General features: G+C 41.4%; 1 protein-coding gene across 17 annotated transcripts in view; it reads left to right on the forward strand.

Annotated features, from left to right (window-relative positions):
• Nucleotides 1-574: 574 nt before the first annotated feature.
• The window catches only part of tcf7l2 (transcription factor 7 like 2), an 83,883-nt gene continuing 66,177 nt past the window's right edge, over nucleotides 575-18,280 (forward strand). For all 17 annotated transcript variants that reach the window (XM_016572351.1, XM_016572350.1, XM_016572355.1 and 14 more), the window contains exons 1-3: nucleotides 575-1,115; nucleotides 1,256-1,322; nucleotides 1,476-1,600. In XM_016572351.1, coding sequence (XP_016427837.1) covers nucleotides 927-1,115; nucleotides 1,256-1,322; nucleotides 1,476-1,600 — 381 coding nt within the window. In that variant the 5' untranslated portion in view covers nucleotides 575-926. The remainder of the gene's footprint in view (nucleotides 1,116-1,255; nucleotides 1,323-1,475; nucleotides 1,601-18,280) is intronic.

Genomic DNA, 18,280 nt, shown 5'->3' on the forward strand with positions numbered 1-18,280 from the left:
ACGTTTTTTTGACGACAAAGATGTTAATATAATAATAATAAAAAAACATTTCAGTAGGCTATATAAGATTATATAGGCTAGGCTACGTAGGATAATACCAGACACATTTTAAATCACCAATACAAGGACATAAACAATATAAATGGTCATATAAATGCCTTGCAAGTTAAGCCTTTTTAAGTAAAATCGTTTTGAAGTGATGTTTTCAAAAATAGGATTGATTTAGAGCAGTTCAGAGTGTATTGTCATTCGAGTCCGTGTTTGGAGCGAGTGGGGTTATTTCAGCCCACCGACACCTCCTAAAACAACTGCAGAAAATAAGGAAGCCGATATGATTCTAGCTGTGTGCCGTTTCGCCGCTCAGAAACATGCAGACTACCGCACAAGTGTCTTCCGCCTATTTTTCCATTCATTCCTGTACAAAAGCAAACAAGGTCGACTCGCTTTAACTGTCCTGCTCTTCTCCAAAAGCTCTTTTCCTCTCCCTCTCTCTGTTTCTCGCTCAAGCCCTTTTCCCCCTCCAGTACTTTTTCCTGCCCCTCTCTATTTATGAAAACGTCACTTCAAGTCCCTCCCTGTTTGAATCTCATTAGTTTTTTTTCTTGTGTGTTTCTCCCTGTCAATAATCCCGAATCCAGACTCTCTCTATTTCCATCCCTCTCTATCTGTCAATCAGCGCCGCCTTTGAACTGAAAACCACTCCGACCAACTTCAACTCCCTCAATCCGAGCGCCTCAGCTCCGTCTCCGGCTTCTGTTTCTGCCAAGATTGCCCTCTTCTTTTTGAGTTTTGAACACTCACCCAGCCAAACGCCACTGCGAGTCCCTAAACTTAAAACTCGGGATTCGGGGATCACACCAAGATCAAGGGTTTAAAAACTTTTGGGTGTTTTTGGCCCCCCGCAAAATTAGCGCTCCTCGGGAAAAATGCCGCAGCTGAACGGCGGTGGAGGGGACGATCTGGGTGCGAACGATGAAATGATTTCCTTCAAAGACGAAGGCGAGCAGGAGGAAAAGATTTCGGAGAACTCCTCAGCAGAAAGGGATTTAGCAGATGTCAAATCTTCTCTCGTAAACGAGTCGGAAACGAATCAAAACAGCTCTTCGGATTCCGAGGTAAGTGACAAATAACCGCGAATCCGCGACTTGTCCACAACTTTACATGCACTTTTCTTGTTTAAACACGCTGCTAACTAGCTAACGATCTCCTCGCTGTGATTATTCAATGCATTCCCTGTGTTTCGTTGCATTTCAAGGCGGAAAGACGGCCTCCGCCTAGATCTGAAAGTTTCAGAGACAAAACAAGAGAAAGTTTAGAGGAGGGTGAGTGCTTGTTTTCTCTAAATCATCTTTTTGCAGAGGACAACAACACGGTGCCTCGGTTCCGTTTGCTTCTGCACATACGTACAAAGTATTTTTTTGTTGGGAATGTAACTTAAACTAAAAGTTTTCCTTTTTTCCCCCCCGCCATGTTAGCTGCGAAAAGGCAAGATGGAGGGCTGTTCAAGAGCCCACCGTACCCGGGCTATCCATTTATAATGATTCCCGACCTCACGAGCCCGTACCTCCCGAACGGATCTCTCTCACCCACCGCGCGCACAGTAAGTGTTTTTAACGTGTTTCTGCAGCCACATGCACGCAGCTAAAGCACCACGTCCATGTTTAGGGACTGCTTTGGTCGGCTCGTGAACTTCTGCCACACTTCACTCAGCACTGTACAGTGGCATGCCGTTCCCGCGGATCCGCTGTCGCTCTGAACGAACGCTGCCTGCGAGCGGCGAGTACAGTGCAACGCATAATGTGCTTTCCTGACGTTCACAAACACACGGCCACTGCAACTTTTAACTCCGTTGTTATTTTTTTCTTCTCATTTCCCACGGCTATTTTTGCATACTTGGCAGGTTACCTTTGCCTTAGATTCTGCATTTTTACAGTGTTATTTATTTTAATCGTCTGTGTACTTGAATAACTAGTGGATTCGCTCGCTTGCTTCTGACTAGACGTTTAATGTACAGTAGCGGGTGTTCCGGAATTTCTAAAACTGAAATGTACAAGAATGTTTGAATTCATAATGATAGTATTGTTATTACTATCGTTATTATCGTTGTTATGATTTTTACACGAGAAAAAAATAAAGCGTTTCTGTTATTCTAAAGCATTTAACCCTAAAAAAGTAAAATGTTAAGTTTAACTGCAGCCTTAATATTTAAACAATGAAATCAACGTGCTGCTATACTTAGGCTACAGTCTGCGCTTTTTCTGCCACTTTGAATTTAATTACTGCTGAAGAAAATCGAGTAGAAATGACAGAAATTATTTTGACCGTTTAAATGGATGGAAACAAAGATGCTGTTATGACATGATGATGAAAACATTTTTACAGTGTGCCACTTAAAATGAGACGTTATTCATTTATCTGAGCTAATTTATGACTAATTTATCCGAGCTTAACATAATACTGCTTGTGTTATTTAAAGAATGCAATGCACATAAATGTTATTGCCAAAGAGCATCATGGGAAATGTTTATAGTAATTAGTGAAAGGCAGTCAATGAATTTGTGATCGTCAGAATGAAAGCACAATATTGCTCATTCCACCCTTGACACAGTGTGTAGTAAAATATTAGTGTCAGAATTCTTTTGAAATTAAATAAACATTTGCTTTAAATGCACATTAAATATAATATGTTTTATGCTTACATTAACATTTTGTCATGGCATGATGGACTTCCTATTTAGAGCATGCATAATGTTGAATAACGTGTAATGAGAATATATGCTTAATATTTCAGTGCAAATACAAATTATGTTGTTTATATCAGCTATGCATAGTTATGCATATTTGTCCAGCACTTGTTTTTTTTTTTTTGTTGGCACCCGAAAGAATTAATGTTGATTTAGTAGGTTAATATTTTTATTCACAATTTATATTTTATCATTTTTTAGATGTCATTGCTGCAGATATAACATAATAAGGATAGGAAAATTGTGCAGTAGGATCTTGCTGTCATTTCTGATTTTCATAATCAGCTCTAGGCTTAATCTTAAACGTGAAGGTACGCTTTATGACAATGACATGTGGTGTAACCTGAAATTAAGTAAATGACGACCTTCGAAATCTACTGCTCTGAAACTGTGCATTTAACTTCGGGTATTTTAAAGGCATTCTGCTGTTTCTAGTATCAGTGAGACATTTTTGTAGAAACATCTCTGGCTGTTTGTGTTTGTCGTGGATATTGCGTTTATCCCAAAACATGCCTTTTTGCTGAATCTGTTCTTCATTTGCTGATAATTTCTTTACTGATGTAAATGCACATTAGAAACATTCACACATAAATAAAAAGGACAGAAAATTCTGAAAGCATCAGTATGGCTACTGCAGATGTGCATTAGAAGGAAATATTTGACATATAGCGTGTCTTCTGTATAGCAGGTTGTGAAGAATCCCAGAGATGCTGTTACCAGAGTTCATAGTCTGATAGTTCCTCTCCATGCTGGGATGGAGCCCTGTCTAAATCGCTGGCTTATTCATTTTTGGCTACCGAGAATATATTTAGCGATCTCTCACGGAAGTAGGATCACTGTTGATATCCTCCCCTATATGTGGGAGTCAGTCCAGGTCTGTTCTGACCCTCTAGCCTAAATATTATACCCATAGATATAGTCAATTTCTTTATAGTTGTGTGTTGTAATGTTTGATCTCTTACTGTAACCAGGCCTACAGATCTCAGTCTTTGACATCGTGCTGTAGCCCTTCACCCCGATTCTTTGCCATGAGGTCTGCTACCTATGAGCTGCCTGGGCGTCCGACCCACACCGCTTTGAAGTTGAAAGCCGTTGTATTCATAAACGCATTACTTAAGTAAAGGATAAATAATTCACCTGAGCATCGATTAGCTGTCGCTCCGTTTAACGAATGCATGGGGCTTGTTGGGTTTAGCTGCCGATGATGTGCTTTTTAGCATTTCTTGGCATTTTTTAAAAATTGTATTTTAACTTGTATTTTTATTAATTGGATTAATCTACATTGTATTAAACAAGCAGAGGATATATTCAAGTTTTATTGCATTTATGTGTTTATTTGTAAGTATTTATGAAACATTTATGGATTTATTGATCCAGTATTTTGTTTTCAGGATAAATTTGCTACTGCCGCATTATTTAATCTGTAAGGATTTAGGTTATGGTGGATGCTTCTCTAAAGGTTGATATCAGAGATGTGACAATTAAAAAAAAAAATTATTTAATTTACACAGACCATGTGTCAGCTGAATTTCCCTGATGGTCCGCTCTTGCAATAGTGATGAAATGCTTTCCCCTAGTGTGTGTTTGACTGAAGGGAGAGAGCTAGTTTAATTCGTCTGACCTCTGAGATCTGTAATAACGGGAGTTTGTATTTCCAACCACCTCAGTCGGAAAAGCTTCACGATGATTTGGTAGCAATTAGCAATTTGCCGTGACGTTCTACCGACAATGCCTGGATCCACTTTTTTTTCCCCTCACTAAAAACTGCAGACAATAGCCACTCTTCCCCCTCTTTCATCGAGAGCAGTTTGCGTGGCGGACACACTCTACGTGTGTGTTGTGGTTGGAAAGGTGCTGGGTTAACTGGGTGGTTGTAGGCTAAAATCGCACCTCAACAGGTCTGTGGAGAGGGGAAAGCAAGGTAGAGCAGAGGTCTGGCCGGCTGAGTTCTGGAAGGGGGCTTTATGCCCGTAAATCCGCTGGGTTTATTTACTGCCTCTCTGACTTATGAATGTTAAGATATTTGACGCCACCCCTGGCCCCATAATTCCTTAGGCCAGCAGACTTTTGGCGGAGGTTTCAGGTTTCAACGTATAATTATGCGTAGTTTAAAAAAGGAACATAATATAAAAACAGACAAACTTGCAACACCCAAATGCACTCTGCACTATTTAGAGCAAAGAAAAGGAGATGCATGGCGGAGACCTGAAATATTTTTTCCCCATTTTTTTTTTATTTTAAATTGACTGATTTTGTGTAATTAATATTTTTTGCCAAAGATGCATTCAACACTAACGCAGCCCTACATGTACATATTTTAATAAACCATGGCAGAATCTTTTTAGGCTAAGACGTCAATAACAATGCTTTATCGTATGGATTGTGTGTGTTGAATAGCCTGTCGTGTGAGGTGCAGAAGATAGTTTAATGCGGATTTACAGGGATAGACTCATACCTTATCAAATTGGCTTTACATGTTAATGGCCCCTAATTGCTATCCGCAGGGGGTTCACCGAGCTACGCGCTCGCGCTTTGTGCCGCTCTGCACAAAATACACTCCCAGTTTATTTAGAAGGTTGCCATCCTTTTGTTTTGCAAATCACTTTTGTTTACAAAGAATGGCGGAAGCAAGACTCTCTTTTTCTCTCCCTCCGCCACTCTTTCCTTCTCCTCCTCGTCTTTTTTTCTCCTACTCCCATCCTACACGCGCGCAAAAAACAAACCGCAAACGGTTTCTGTTTGCTGGGGCTTGATAAACACCCATAAAAAAGTGCAATCTGTTTTGGATTTGTGCGAGTTAAGTTGGGGAGCAAAGTTTGGCACCATTAAACTGAAAGCGGGGCCTGTGAGACATTAGCGGCTCACAGCGCATTCTCAGGGCTTAATTAGTCCAAACTGTAATTGTTCATGGTCTGCCAATAGGAGTAATGCTCAGGAAGAGTGGAGTTGCACTAAAACGGCCCTTGGTTTTAAAACAATAAATCACTCGCATATTTGTGTCGTGATTCAGATAGAGTCCCGACCTCTCCCATCTCGACATGTGGTAAATTGTAAAGTCAATGAATCGCAGATGTGGGTGGGGGGGTCGGAGGGGGTGGGCCGTGAAAGAGTACAGTACGGTTTTGTTAGTGCTTGGTAAATGAATGGAAAAGATTTGTGCTGTAAATATTTACTGAGATGTTTTTTTTTTCTACTTGCTGTGCTCAATTGTCTTACGTTGATGATTTTGGCAGGCTGCTCTCTATGATCGTGTGTGAAAATAACCTGGTGGGGTTTTTTTAATTTTCTTTTTCTCCCCTGATTGTTTCTCTCTTTTCTCCCTGTGCCACGCTGGTGTTTTTTTTTAAGGCAGCGTTGTGTCTACACAATGTTCTGCACTAGTTCAATAGTTAATGAAGGTTTCTTGTTCGGATGTGGACTGTTAAGAATTTCGTAATCGTATTGCAAATAAATAGAAATAGTCAATTTTTTTCCAATTTTATCGGATGCCATGGTTGTGACTTTTTCTTGATTTATTTCTGTCGCGTTTGTTTTTAAAGCTGCAAACGCAATCCTGTCCTGTAACTGATAAATGGGGAACTCCGATAAATGCTGTTGTAAATTCTGCGTCTCGTGGAGCTGCATTGGCTTAGCAGCTGTGTGTTGTTAACCCCACCCCTCACCTCTCTCCTTTTCACCATTTATTTCCATACACAAAGATCAACACAAAGATCGTACTGTACGTCTGGAATGCAACTTTTGTCATCTGTTAAATATAGTCCTGCTGCTGGCCTACACGTTGAGGGGCTCCTGAAACATGGAAATGAAATGACTCTTTCTCTCTCTGTGCACATGCACCGTCTGCAGGCCTGTGCAGCTTTATGATAGCTGCGTGGGAATTCTTAAATGACAGGCAGATTTTCCTGACGGGGTGTGTGATGGGGGTCAAAATGCCAGTGTTGAGGCCTTTTGAGTCAAGGACTGTTTAAGAAGACCTGTAATATTGATTAATTACAAGAAGTGCAAGAATTTAATACAATTTCCAAATGCAAATCTATGAAAGTTCTTGTGCTAGTATCTGCCATAATATTTAGATGATTTGGCAGATTATTTAATTTTCAATCTTAATAAACACATAAATTAATAAATAATTAGGTGTTAAAAAGCCAGCATTTTTTACGATACAAACTGTTTTGCTTTTTGTCAAAGCTGTGAAATTTGCACATATTTGCATTGATTTAGTTTCATACAGTAAAGTACAGAAAGTCTTCAAGAAAGAATCGGATCGTTAGATGCATTTTATAAATGCATTTCAGATATTTTAAAACTACTTGATCTGTAATGTGATATAAATATATGTAACTATGCAAGGGCTTTATTGAAATATTTTATAATTTAATTAAATTTAATTATAATTTATAATTATAATTTATGCATTTAGCAGATGCTTTTATCCAAAGCGACTTACAGTGCATTCAGGCTATACATTTTTTACCAGTATGTGTGTTCCCTGGGAATCGAACCCACGACCTTTTGCGCTGCTAACGCAATGCTTTACCACTGAGCCACAGGAACAATTTTCAGGCTTATTTTTTTGAAAATCATTTTCTGTATTGGCACATACCTTAAAATCCTGGCTTTAAAAGGCTATTGAATATTTGAATTATTGCCCAGGAAAAATAAAGAGATGCTTTTCATGAAACACATTTTGTGATAATAGAGGGGCATGTTGTCACACTGTATGCAGACTATTAAGACTTTTCAGGAAAATTAAATGAAGCACAATTATGAAACAATTTGTAAAAATGTAAAAGGGAAACATACAAAGATATAATATTTTTGGCCAATAAATATTGTAATTTGTGCATTTGTATGATTTACTACATTTAAAATGCACATTTTTTCCCCCTGAATGTATGCTAGTGTAGTTTTATTGTGCTCACGCAAAAATATGATAGAATTGGAATTTTCAAAATATCATATAAATATTATATATAAATACTATATAAATGTTATAAAAAATATTAGATTTTGTAATCAGAATATTTTTGTATATCTTCTTTGTTTTAGAGGAGTTTACCTTGTGCGGTATGCTGGAATGGAGTGGGGGGTTAGGAAAAGCGGGAAAAAGCGGGGTCAATTTGCCCGCTGTGGCATAGTGGGGGAGATGGAAGACGGAGAGGAGGGAGATGCACAAAGACAGTCTGAATAGGGCGCATAATTGCTGCTAATGTGGGGGCAATGAGAGTGGCGACAGTTCCTGGTTAGATGTCCAAACAATAGAGCCCCCAGGCCTCACATTTATCTACTAAGAAAAAAAATGAAGGAAAGAAAAAAAAACAGCAGGGACTGAAAAACGACAAGTTTATAGTCATGTTTGATGGACAGGCCATGTGTGTGGCATTTTCCCCTCTTTTTTAAACTTTTTTTATGAATCAGGCTAAGTTATTAATGCTTCCTGATTCCCGCCTCGTCATCAAAATGTTGGCTGGAAGTTCTCCAGCGTAGAGGCTTGGGTAACGCTGGCGGAATTTGGTTGCACTGGGCTTTTGTTTGGATTGGAACGTGCTCGGGTTGGGCCAAAGTGCACACACATGCTCTCTGGAGCTGCCATCTGACTTGTATGCTTAATGATAGGAGTGCACAAGTTTCCAGTGAAAGAGCATGTGTGCATTTTGTGCTCATCAGCACAAAGTCTTTTTACTGTGCATTACTCATTATCAGACTTTAAAACATAACGATCGGCGTTGTCATACGTCAGATGGACCTCAAGTGCAGAAAACACAATGACATGAGACTGTGGTAAATATTCTCCCCTGATAAAAAGCCTGATAGAGTGACCATCACTGTCTTCACACAGGAAGTCTGTCACTGACGTACATTTTCAGTGAAACTTCTGCACAGAACTTTAACAGAAAAACAAATAAAAACCTATCGGCATCTATTTTTAAACACGAAAGTAGGACAAAGTTATCTTCATTAAGGCATGTTATTGAAGCTTCTAAAAAAAGGTGAAGCCTGATCAGTCACAGTTTTGCTTCAGTGTTTATTATTCCATCTTGTGAAATGTTTCTCTTTGATAAGGAAGTGAGCTAATTTAGTGTCACACCGACAAGTTTGTCTCCTAGCTCTGATTGCAAAATGAGATTCTATAATGTTGCATTGCAGAAGGTGAAATCCTGTTTACTTCGATAATCTGCATTAATTCCTGTAGATATGTCGGGAGCGTTTTGTATGGGTAAAGCACATAATTGAGAAAGTAATAGGTTATAAAACTCAGCCCATGTATTTTTAATCTTCTAATTAAACTTTTAATTGCCAAGGGATAAGCTCTGAGCAGGGCCCGGAGTGTGTGCGTGTGTGTGGATGCGCGTCTGCTTGTCTGTTCGCTAATGAGTTTATTGCATGCTTGTTTCTAGCAAAGGTACTGCATTCAGAACTGAACAAAAGGTGAAGGAGATTTTCTACCAGGGTATAAAGAAATTAATCCGCTAATCGGGGTTTATATTAAGATTAGAGGTACTACAGGCCGATATTTGCATGCTTTATTAGAGATGCGTGCTTTATGAACTTTATAAAACCACTTAGGTTTTTTTTTTGGTACAGTTCTTCCCGACTATCAGAAGATAACCATCCCCTGCGTTAAATAATGGGTGTGCGATGGTGTTCCTGGAGCCTTACATTATGCTGTTTTACTGGCCATATCCTGCTGAATGGCTGTCAAACAGTATAGATAATATTTCAGCTGATTAGCATTGTGCTTGTCACATGGCCGTATACCAGTTTTGTCTTGTTGATGTGTCTGAGGATAAATCTCACATTGAGACTCACATCAAATTAGAGGGAATTGTCTACACCTCTAGCGCGCACATAAAATGTTTTTATCGCAGACCGTAGGAAATGTTGTGTTTGTTTGTTTGTACATCTTCACCCTTAAGGATTAGCCTGGATCAACTGTCGCTGGCTACATCTCATTAGAGGACGGTGTGAACACTCAGTACGGTCGATTCCAAAACGCAGGGAATTGACTTCCCTCGCTGAACGAATTGTCAATTGCATTGTGAGCGAGGGGTATAATTGAATGGAGGTGTATCTTTGGCCGGCTGCCCCTAGGGCTCTGTGAGTCTGATCAGTGTTAGCCAGAGGTGGCAGATGTGGTTTCTGATTGCAACCAATGTCCTTTCACAGTGTTAAGATCTGACCACTGACATAGAGGAGGTGTAATTCAGCAGCCCTCCGAGTTAAATAGAGATGATGACTGCTTGCCAGTCATAGTGAATAGTGATCTCTCCACCGGCTATCTGCCGAACGGAAAGATTTAGCGATGTGTAGGAGTGATTTATAAGGAAAGAGAGTTTAATCCTGACCTGGAGCTGTTTTCTTTGGCCAGCAATCAGTTTAAGCGAGGCTGGTATGGAATAGGCAAGCGACAGCGGCGGTGTGACGTTCGTCTAGATGCCCTTTAGAACCGGCAGTTTTTCTTTATCTTCAGCTTTACAGCACCTGTATCTTTATGGGCCGTCGCGCTTTGCATTTTTCAAATATCAATAAAGATAATTTGCCTGCTTTGTCATAGCATGGGGCGTCGAAGTGAAAGATTTCAGGTCACTGAGGGGAAAAATGATCCAGCGTTTGAGAACCATGAAAGCTTAAAACTCAACAATGATGTGGAGGCCTTGACTTCTCTCAGGTTTGTTTCTTCGTGTTGAATGACGTATGTGATGATGTTCCTTAACTGTGTGTGCTGTCTTGCGGTGTGGGAGGCGAAGACGGGAAATGTTTGAGCAGGAGTCCGTATAGTGGGTTGTCTAAGCCCAGATCTTAAGGTCTACGGGGAAGGAAGTCCCACAGTGTTTACATAGCCCAATTGTCCTGTGGGCCCTGGAGTGTCTAATGCACTACTGTTCAAACACTTGTGAGTGCACAGATGACCCCTGTAGCAGCCTTCGACACAAGTGCTTTGTCGGTCTTACAGAGTATGCATCTGTTTATTTGTGTGAAAAGTAGCTGCAGGTCCCATTTACTTGGGATCCTGTTTGCTAGCGCCTAGTGGTGTGGATGAGTACTTAAAAGCAGCAGAGCTCAATTCATCTCGGTTGGATGGTGGATATGGGGGGGTTGTAGCGACAGAAGACCCCTCTTGCTCCATCAAACCCTGCCAGACATTGACATACGGGGGAGTCATCGAACTAATTGTTGTTTGAATTACCTGTTATGATCCAATGACAAATCTCCTCCTCTCCTGCCATTGGAGCAGAAAATGTAGCCTGGATTGGCATGATGTTAGCAAGTGTGTAAACCGTGCTTCAACAAGATGGATAAATGCAATTATTGGCTAGGCCAGGAGAGGGAAAATCCATTTAAAGCCTGAAACGCTAACCAGGGGCCGTGGTTAATTCATTTGGCCAATTTGTGGGTGATGTACGAGTGTCGTGGCACATTAGTCAAGGAGAGTGTGTGTGTGAGTGGGTTTAAGTATGTGTGTGTTATCGGGGGTGTTTCGTTGGAGCTGTCTCCATGAAGCCCCTCCTTTTTCCCATCAGCCTCCCCTCCTCTTCCTCCCCCTGTCATTTCAGTGGATAATACAAATGGGGCATGAGCTGACAAAATGACAAAAAGATGCACTGAGCGCAAAAGAGCAGGATGGCAGTTCAAATGAGCCGGGAAGAGGGCCACGCTCTGTAAGGCGGCTCACCGAACGTGGCCTAACACCCCCCCAGAGTCTTCAATCATGACTAGTCAACCAACTAAATCACTCAGGGTGTGAGGAAGACAGGTTGAGGAAGCAGTACCGGGCCAGAAGCTTAGTCATGCCAAAGTAGGGCCCTCACTGACCTAGTTTGACTCTGACATTCTTCCTGAACTCTCCTCGGTTTACAATTAAGTTACAATTACCATATAGAAACTGCTATTTACTTGAGGCAAGCAAAGCTGAGGCCACTGTGACGGGCGGCTCGCCATCACCTCTGCATGCCCATTTCCGCCCATCTCATTATCCTTCTGTATTGAGCAACCTTTGAAGAGGACTGTTGTCTTCCCCTTAAAGGACAGCAAACAGAAAGTCCCTCCATCTGGGGACTTTCTCTTTTTGTTACTTCACTTGGGTAAACAAGAGTTCCTCTCCTGAGGCATGTCAATCTGCTTGGCTTACACACTGTTGATTTAGAGCGGATGAATATTGTCTACTCCATTAATGTAAAGTCTCATTGGTGAGAAACCACTTGACGGTTGCGCAAGATTTGTGGTATGCAAACACGGTGGTCACAGCCCGGGGAATTCTATGAGGAAAAAGGCATCGGTTTACAGAGCCCGGCCACAGATTGAACCAAAGTCTTTTATCAACACGAAGAGCAAAGGGAAGATTTTGAAAGCAGAAAGGTGTGTGGGTGCCCTCTTGCCCAAGAGTCTGTGCTTGGGTGGTTGAGGACATGAAGAAGGTTTTAGATCTGGTCACCTGACTGTGTGCTTCTCAGGCTGTGAGGTCAGGAAATCAGAGCCGGCAGGGTAGCAGCTGGCCCTGTGCTGTTCTCACAACTGCTGTGCGGCCTTACACACTCGTATACTCAACTCACTCGCCTCTGGGACTGGACTCCAGGAGTGCAACCGCACACTTGAGAAGAATCACTCATGTTGCTTTTTGTGGTCAGATCTTACTGATGCTTCTTAAATGTGTGCAAATTTTATGTTGACAGTCATTTGGTTGCTTCTGTCTTATTACAGAACGGAGAACCAGGGATGCTTTGGTAGACGTGACTTCTGTTCCCTGAAGCTCTGTGACTATTTTTAAAAAACCCTAATTTCAGTAGCATCTATGTTAGTAATTTCCGGCATCCTCCTGACTTGACTGCAGACGAGAAATTGATTAATCCCACTGAGTACGTCCCAGGAACCCCCTTTTTTAGGCATAGTGGTTGGAATCTCAAATTCCCCTTTGCAGCACTCTTGAGGTCCTCTTCTAGCTCGGTATCTATCATGTCTTCACGCAAGAACAACTGCAGGCAGTGGCCTATTGACCGATAGTCAGGAAAGGATTAAAACAAACAGCTTGGAAGTTTTGTGGGTGCTGCTTGGATCACTTTACAGCAACGGACATACCTCTAGACGCAACTGCTTTGGTCCAAGCAGAGGACAAGTATTTTAAACAGCCATTCTATATGAACTAATTTGAGCTGGGCTTAAAATATTATAAATATAATTTTGTGACCGAGTTGTTGTTTTAAGCCATGACCCTGTGCCCCCTGTCTTATGGTAGCTAAGAAGCAATAATTAAAACCCTAAGTCTGGGAGCACAAAGACGTAATTCTGCCTTCGCCTCGTTGTGTTTTATGAAATGGAAAATGTTAGTGTTACGTTATGGTGTGGCTTGTACCCCAATGGTTAAATGTAGATTTACTGCTCCAGCGTTGGGCCGAGGAGCTGCTCCCATCTGCGGCATGAAGTCTAGCCACCCAGCATGGAATACGACACCCTGGGGCCCAGCCAGAAAATTCACCAATCAGACATACATAAACACCAAGCAACACAACAGGTGAGCAATCAGGCCCTGCTGCAAGCCAAAATTTTGGCTTGCAGCAACTCCAAATATTTTTATTGACTTTCTTAAGGACTATGGCTTATATAGTCATGACTCTGACTGAGTTTGGAGTTTTGTATTAGTTCTGTCAAAAACAATTTTATGGGAATTGTTTGTTTATTGGCACAGAGGTGCGTCTCTTTCCCAAACTATGTCGCAAGCTGTAATTTATGTTGAGGGACTGATTGGGAGATTGCATAGTTTAACGCTCGGGGTGCTGTGGTCTGGGACTCTGGAAGAGACGACCGCTAATTGTTGACAGAAACCATGGGCAGAGGAAAAGAAGAGGGAGAGACAGACTGAAAGAAATAGTGGGTGAGCGAGCGAGAGAAAGAATGAATGGGCTCTGGCAGCAAGGTTGTGGACTGAAGCTCGGTGTTTGGTTTTCAGGAAAGAGTGGATTCTTGGGATGTTCCCCAAAGACATACGACGGTGCTGAGCAAAGCCCATAAACCAAACACGCTCCCTCTTTTAAGAAAATAACTCTCGTCACTTCTCAATTGCGCTTGTTATGTGGTTTACCAAACCAAGTTGGTTGGAAATGCCTTGTCCGGTAGAGGAATCATATTTTTTTTGTTTGTTTTTTCACAACAAATAATAAGGGTCTGCATTTGCTTGCACTGATTAGAATATTATTCATTTAAAACAGATCCGACTTTCCACTTCCCGTCTTCACGCCGTCTTGATCTCTGTCACAGATGCTCGACAGGAGGGCACATCTGCTTTCGCTAGCTTCTTGTGCAAATCCTGCTCAGCGGTGGTGTTGTGTTTTGCTATAATTTAGCAAATAACATCAGTAATGATTCAATTGGGCATAAAGTCATTGGGTGACGGCCTGTTTGCCATCTGTCTGATGGGATTACTGTTTCTATGTAATTAAAAGTGTGACCCCGTGGGGAGGATGGTGGAAGGCACGAGGCTGAGTGGTACACCCGCTAAAAGGAGGAGGAGGGGCAGCCTCAGTTCAGCACTAAAGATAGTACGCGCAACAGAGCGCTGCAGAAGTGCCAAGCTCTTTACATGGATGTGCACATGTGTGTCAAACCCCTGGCTCGTTTAACTTCAATTTAGTTGGGTAGAGCAGACACCCAAAGTCTGAGTGATCCCTGTGTGCATGCAGTGTGTCGTTGAGAGGTGGGGATGCGGGCTCCTGCTTTTACTCTGATTTCACCTGGGGTTTTGTTTGGACTCTTGAGCCTCAGTTTCTCTTGGACACTCTCCAGAGACTACAAGCCTGGCTTTTTTCAAGGCTCCCTCAGAACTAAAGTGAAAGGCCCTGGTCAGGCCTGGAATTGGATTTCAGATTTGATCTTGTTGTGCGTAGTAAACAGAACATTAAAGGCAAGAACATGGTACCTAATGAGTGGATGTGTGTCTGGGTGTGTTTGAGTGATGCTTCCCTGTCACTGCCCAAATCAACAACATCCTTGTTTCTCTTTTTATCTTATATCTTTATTCATATACATACATATACTACATGCATTTATTTTTTGTTTTTATAAAAAAATAATACTAATATTTAAGGTTCCAGTTTATTATTATTTTAACTGTATTAAATAATAGTAATAGTAGTAGAACTTTAACAGTGATTATATAAATAATAAATTGTTTATATATTTTTATAAAAAGTTTGATATTTTTTTCAACAAAAGTATAAAAGTAAAATATACAGTATAAAAGTAAAGTATATCTGTGTCTCTCCTATATTCATACACAAACAGGATGTGGGTCTGAAAAAGACATTAGAAAAGTAACCAGAAAAGACAGGATGGCGCGTCTCGATCATTTCGTCTGGCAGAAAAATAAAGTTTGGTGAAGAAAAATACTCAAAACAAACAAAAATAACTGGCTTAATTAGCATGGCAGGCTATGGCGCTGACTCGGTGTGGTTGACCGGGCATAACCGAGGTGGCACTGGCCATGGACATAAGGCCAAATGTACAGGGAAATTACAGGGTGCCCAGGCAAGAAATAGAGCCTGTGCTGCCTCCCTCTCATATTTCGCAATATCTCTGGCATAGCTACATATTTTAGCATGCAATAACCCTTGGCCTGTTTTCTGGACCTCTTTGTCCCCCCCTCCACGTCATTCTCTGTCTGCTTTTCTCATACAGACTCTTTATTTCTGCCTTTTAGACCTTTTCTTACTTTCTCCTCCCCTGCCATTCTGTCTTTTTCTCTCCTCCCAGTGTGCACTCTGATTACCTCTCCAAACTGGCAATAAGTTGATTGCTTTACAGAGATGATGTAAGCCCTTGCCCTAGGGTACATCAGGTTGGCTTTCGCCTGCTTTATCTTGTAAAGCCTAAATTAACAGCTGGTTTGGTTTGGGTTCTTCTGGATCTGACTAAAGGATTAGACTTCGTTCTCATGTGAGTCAATCTAGTTTGATTTATTGCAGGTCTATCAAAAAAGATCAATTGAGGCCCTTTTGAAAGTAAATCCTTAATCGCTCTTTGCACTTACGTGTCATCATTGTGAGTTTTCTCTCCCTCTCTCTCTCTCCCTCGTTCTCATTCTCTGCCTGTCTTCCTCCGGCTCTCTTTTTTCCTTGCCTTTTTTTCCGTCTCATCTCGGGAACACGGCGATCGGGAGTGTCAGTGGTATTTTGTTGTTATACGGGATGGATTTTTTTGTTCTCATTAGCCGTCCATCACTGCAGCTCAAATTGAAGCCCAGCTTTGCCGGCGCAGGCCCCGATGGCAGCTCGCTGCGTATTTTTATCGCAGCGCAAATCTACCTGTACGTGTCTACACATCCCAATGCCCACAAAACCTAGAGGTGAATACGAGTATAATAATTTTAAAGCATGGGCCCTTGTTTTTAATTTTTCTTACTGTCATTTTCAGGAGTACCTTGCAATCAGATTGGTCAGCAGTTTGAATCAGCAGTGAACATGGTGCACAACTACTGCATTTAAGTCCCAGCATCATTTTATTCGTTGGGAAATTAATGTAAAGTTAAGTCCTGGAACAGAACGCGCAGGTCTTCTGAGACATTTTGAACTCCACACATTGCATTTTAGAATTTTGACGTTTATAGTTGGTGCAGTGGCCAAAGGTGTCCGGCTGGCACAAATTTACATAATGACAACAAGTGCAGCAGCCCTCGGATGACCTGGAAAGTGAAACGGGATCTGCTTATCTTTAATATTCCTCCCGTCTCATTCCCACATTCTTTCACTTGTTCCTTCTCTCCTCCATTCTTTTAACAACAGGCCTATTATCCACACATTTTTTTCCTCCCTCGCAAGGCCATGACTCGTAAAGAATCTGGTGCTGGAGCGGAGACACTGGCATGGCCTGCCTGACGGGGAGCCACACACACACACACTGACCCACTATGACCTGTAACGGTGGTCAGACAGTATCTGTGTGTCCACTTGAAAAAAGGATCACGTACGCTGTTTTCAAACACAGGTGAAGGGGAATGAGTAAAATGGTCAGGATTGCAGAGCAGTAGAAATGATACTGTTGTAGAACCTAGTGAATAATTGAGAATTAAAGGTCCAGAGAAAATGTGTCTCTTTCTTTTCCTCATTAAGTGGTCCTGTACCAAATGGCACACTTATGATCTCAAGGACTTGCAAAAGCGGCATATAAAAGTCCTTAAAACTGTAGGGTGTCCTACAGTTATTTTATGTTTGAGAAGGATCATTTTAATTAATGAGTATATTCATTTAGTTGATTTCAATGAACCTGTTTTCAAAAAAATCATTGATTTGTTTGAGTAATCACTCAAGTGTTCACAGAAGTCCCTGCATCATTTTACGTGTATTTTTTGATAGTGAAATTAATATTGAGTTAAAACAATGCACTATAGATGTTTTAAAATCAATTAAATTACAAAATAAAATAAATAAAATAAGTGTTCACAGCAGCCTCTGCATCATTTTACAATTTAATTTTGGTAGTGTCATTAATAATAACTCATTATAGATGTTTTCAGATAAATTATTTTCAAATACAGATTTAGTCCAATGCTCATGTTTCACTTTTTTTTTTAAACCCTTTCAAAAGAAAACTTATCAGGCATATCAGACATCACTATTCCTGCAGCATTTCTTCTGTTTTCAGTACCGTCCCCCGCTCATTCTTTACAGACACAAATATTGTGTATTGTGGCGTGTGTGATTCTGCATGTGTGTGTGGTGCTGAGAAAAGCTCAGGCAGATCGATGTCAAGTTCAGGTGTGTCCTCCTCCCTGGCTGGCAGAGCAGGGCCGAGGGGCCGAGCAGGCAGGAGGGAGGGAGGGAGGGAATTGACAGGGTACGTGGGAAGGAAGGGCTCGCTGTCAGCCAGACAGACCTCTTAATCCTATAGCCCTGGGGAAAGAGTGTGTGTGTGTGCACGTGTAAACCTATATTTGTGTGTGCAAAATTTTCAAGCAGGGGTTAGTTGGTTTAAACACCTCAGCTGAGCCTATTGTATCCATATGTGTGGGTCTTGTGCCTGTCTTTGTGTCGGTTTGTGAAGGACAGCGTTTTATATGGCCAGTGTTTGCTGTAAGTCAGACGTTGTCTTGTATATTTATGTGAGTATGACACAATGTGTGTGAGGGAAAGGTGGGTGGAGTAGTGGATCTGTCAGTGAGGTATCATACACATTTTGCGCCCACAAGCCTTAGCCTTTCTCTTGACACGCCCTCATTGTTTTCAACACTTCACTGTAAAAAATTCAGAAAGGAGTGATTGCATCACCTCAGAGTTCGTTAAAGTAAAGCACACTATTTAGCCACATTCCATACAAGCCTGCTGTCTCTAGCTTGCATTCCCACCCTCCCTCTCTCTCTCTCTCTCTCTTTTTGGCATAGACTTTTGCATATATCACGGGCTGCCAGGCTAAGAGCCTGGGACTTCCCCACGCCACACTCCAAGCCTTTGATCCCTTGCTTTGGAGGTAACATCAAAAGGAGAGGCATAGAAAGGCAGCTACTACTGTGAAGTTCAATGTTCAACTTGATGGCTTGGCTGAGGGCTTTTTTT

Source organism: Sinocyclocheilus rhinocerous, unplaced genomic scaffold (assembly GCF_001515625.1).
Source record: "Sinocyclocheilus rhinocerous isolate Xijiao unplaced genomic scaffold, SAMN03320098_v1.1 scaffold140, whole genome shotgun sequence".
Taxonomy (NCBI): Eukaryota; Metazoa; Chordata; class Actinopteri; order Cypriniformes; family Cyprinidae; genus Sinocyclocheilus; species Sinocyclocheilus rhinocerous.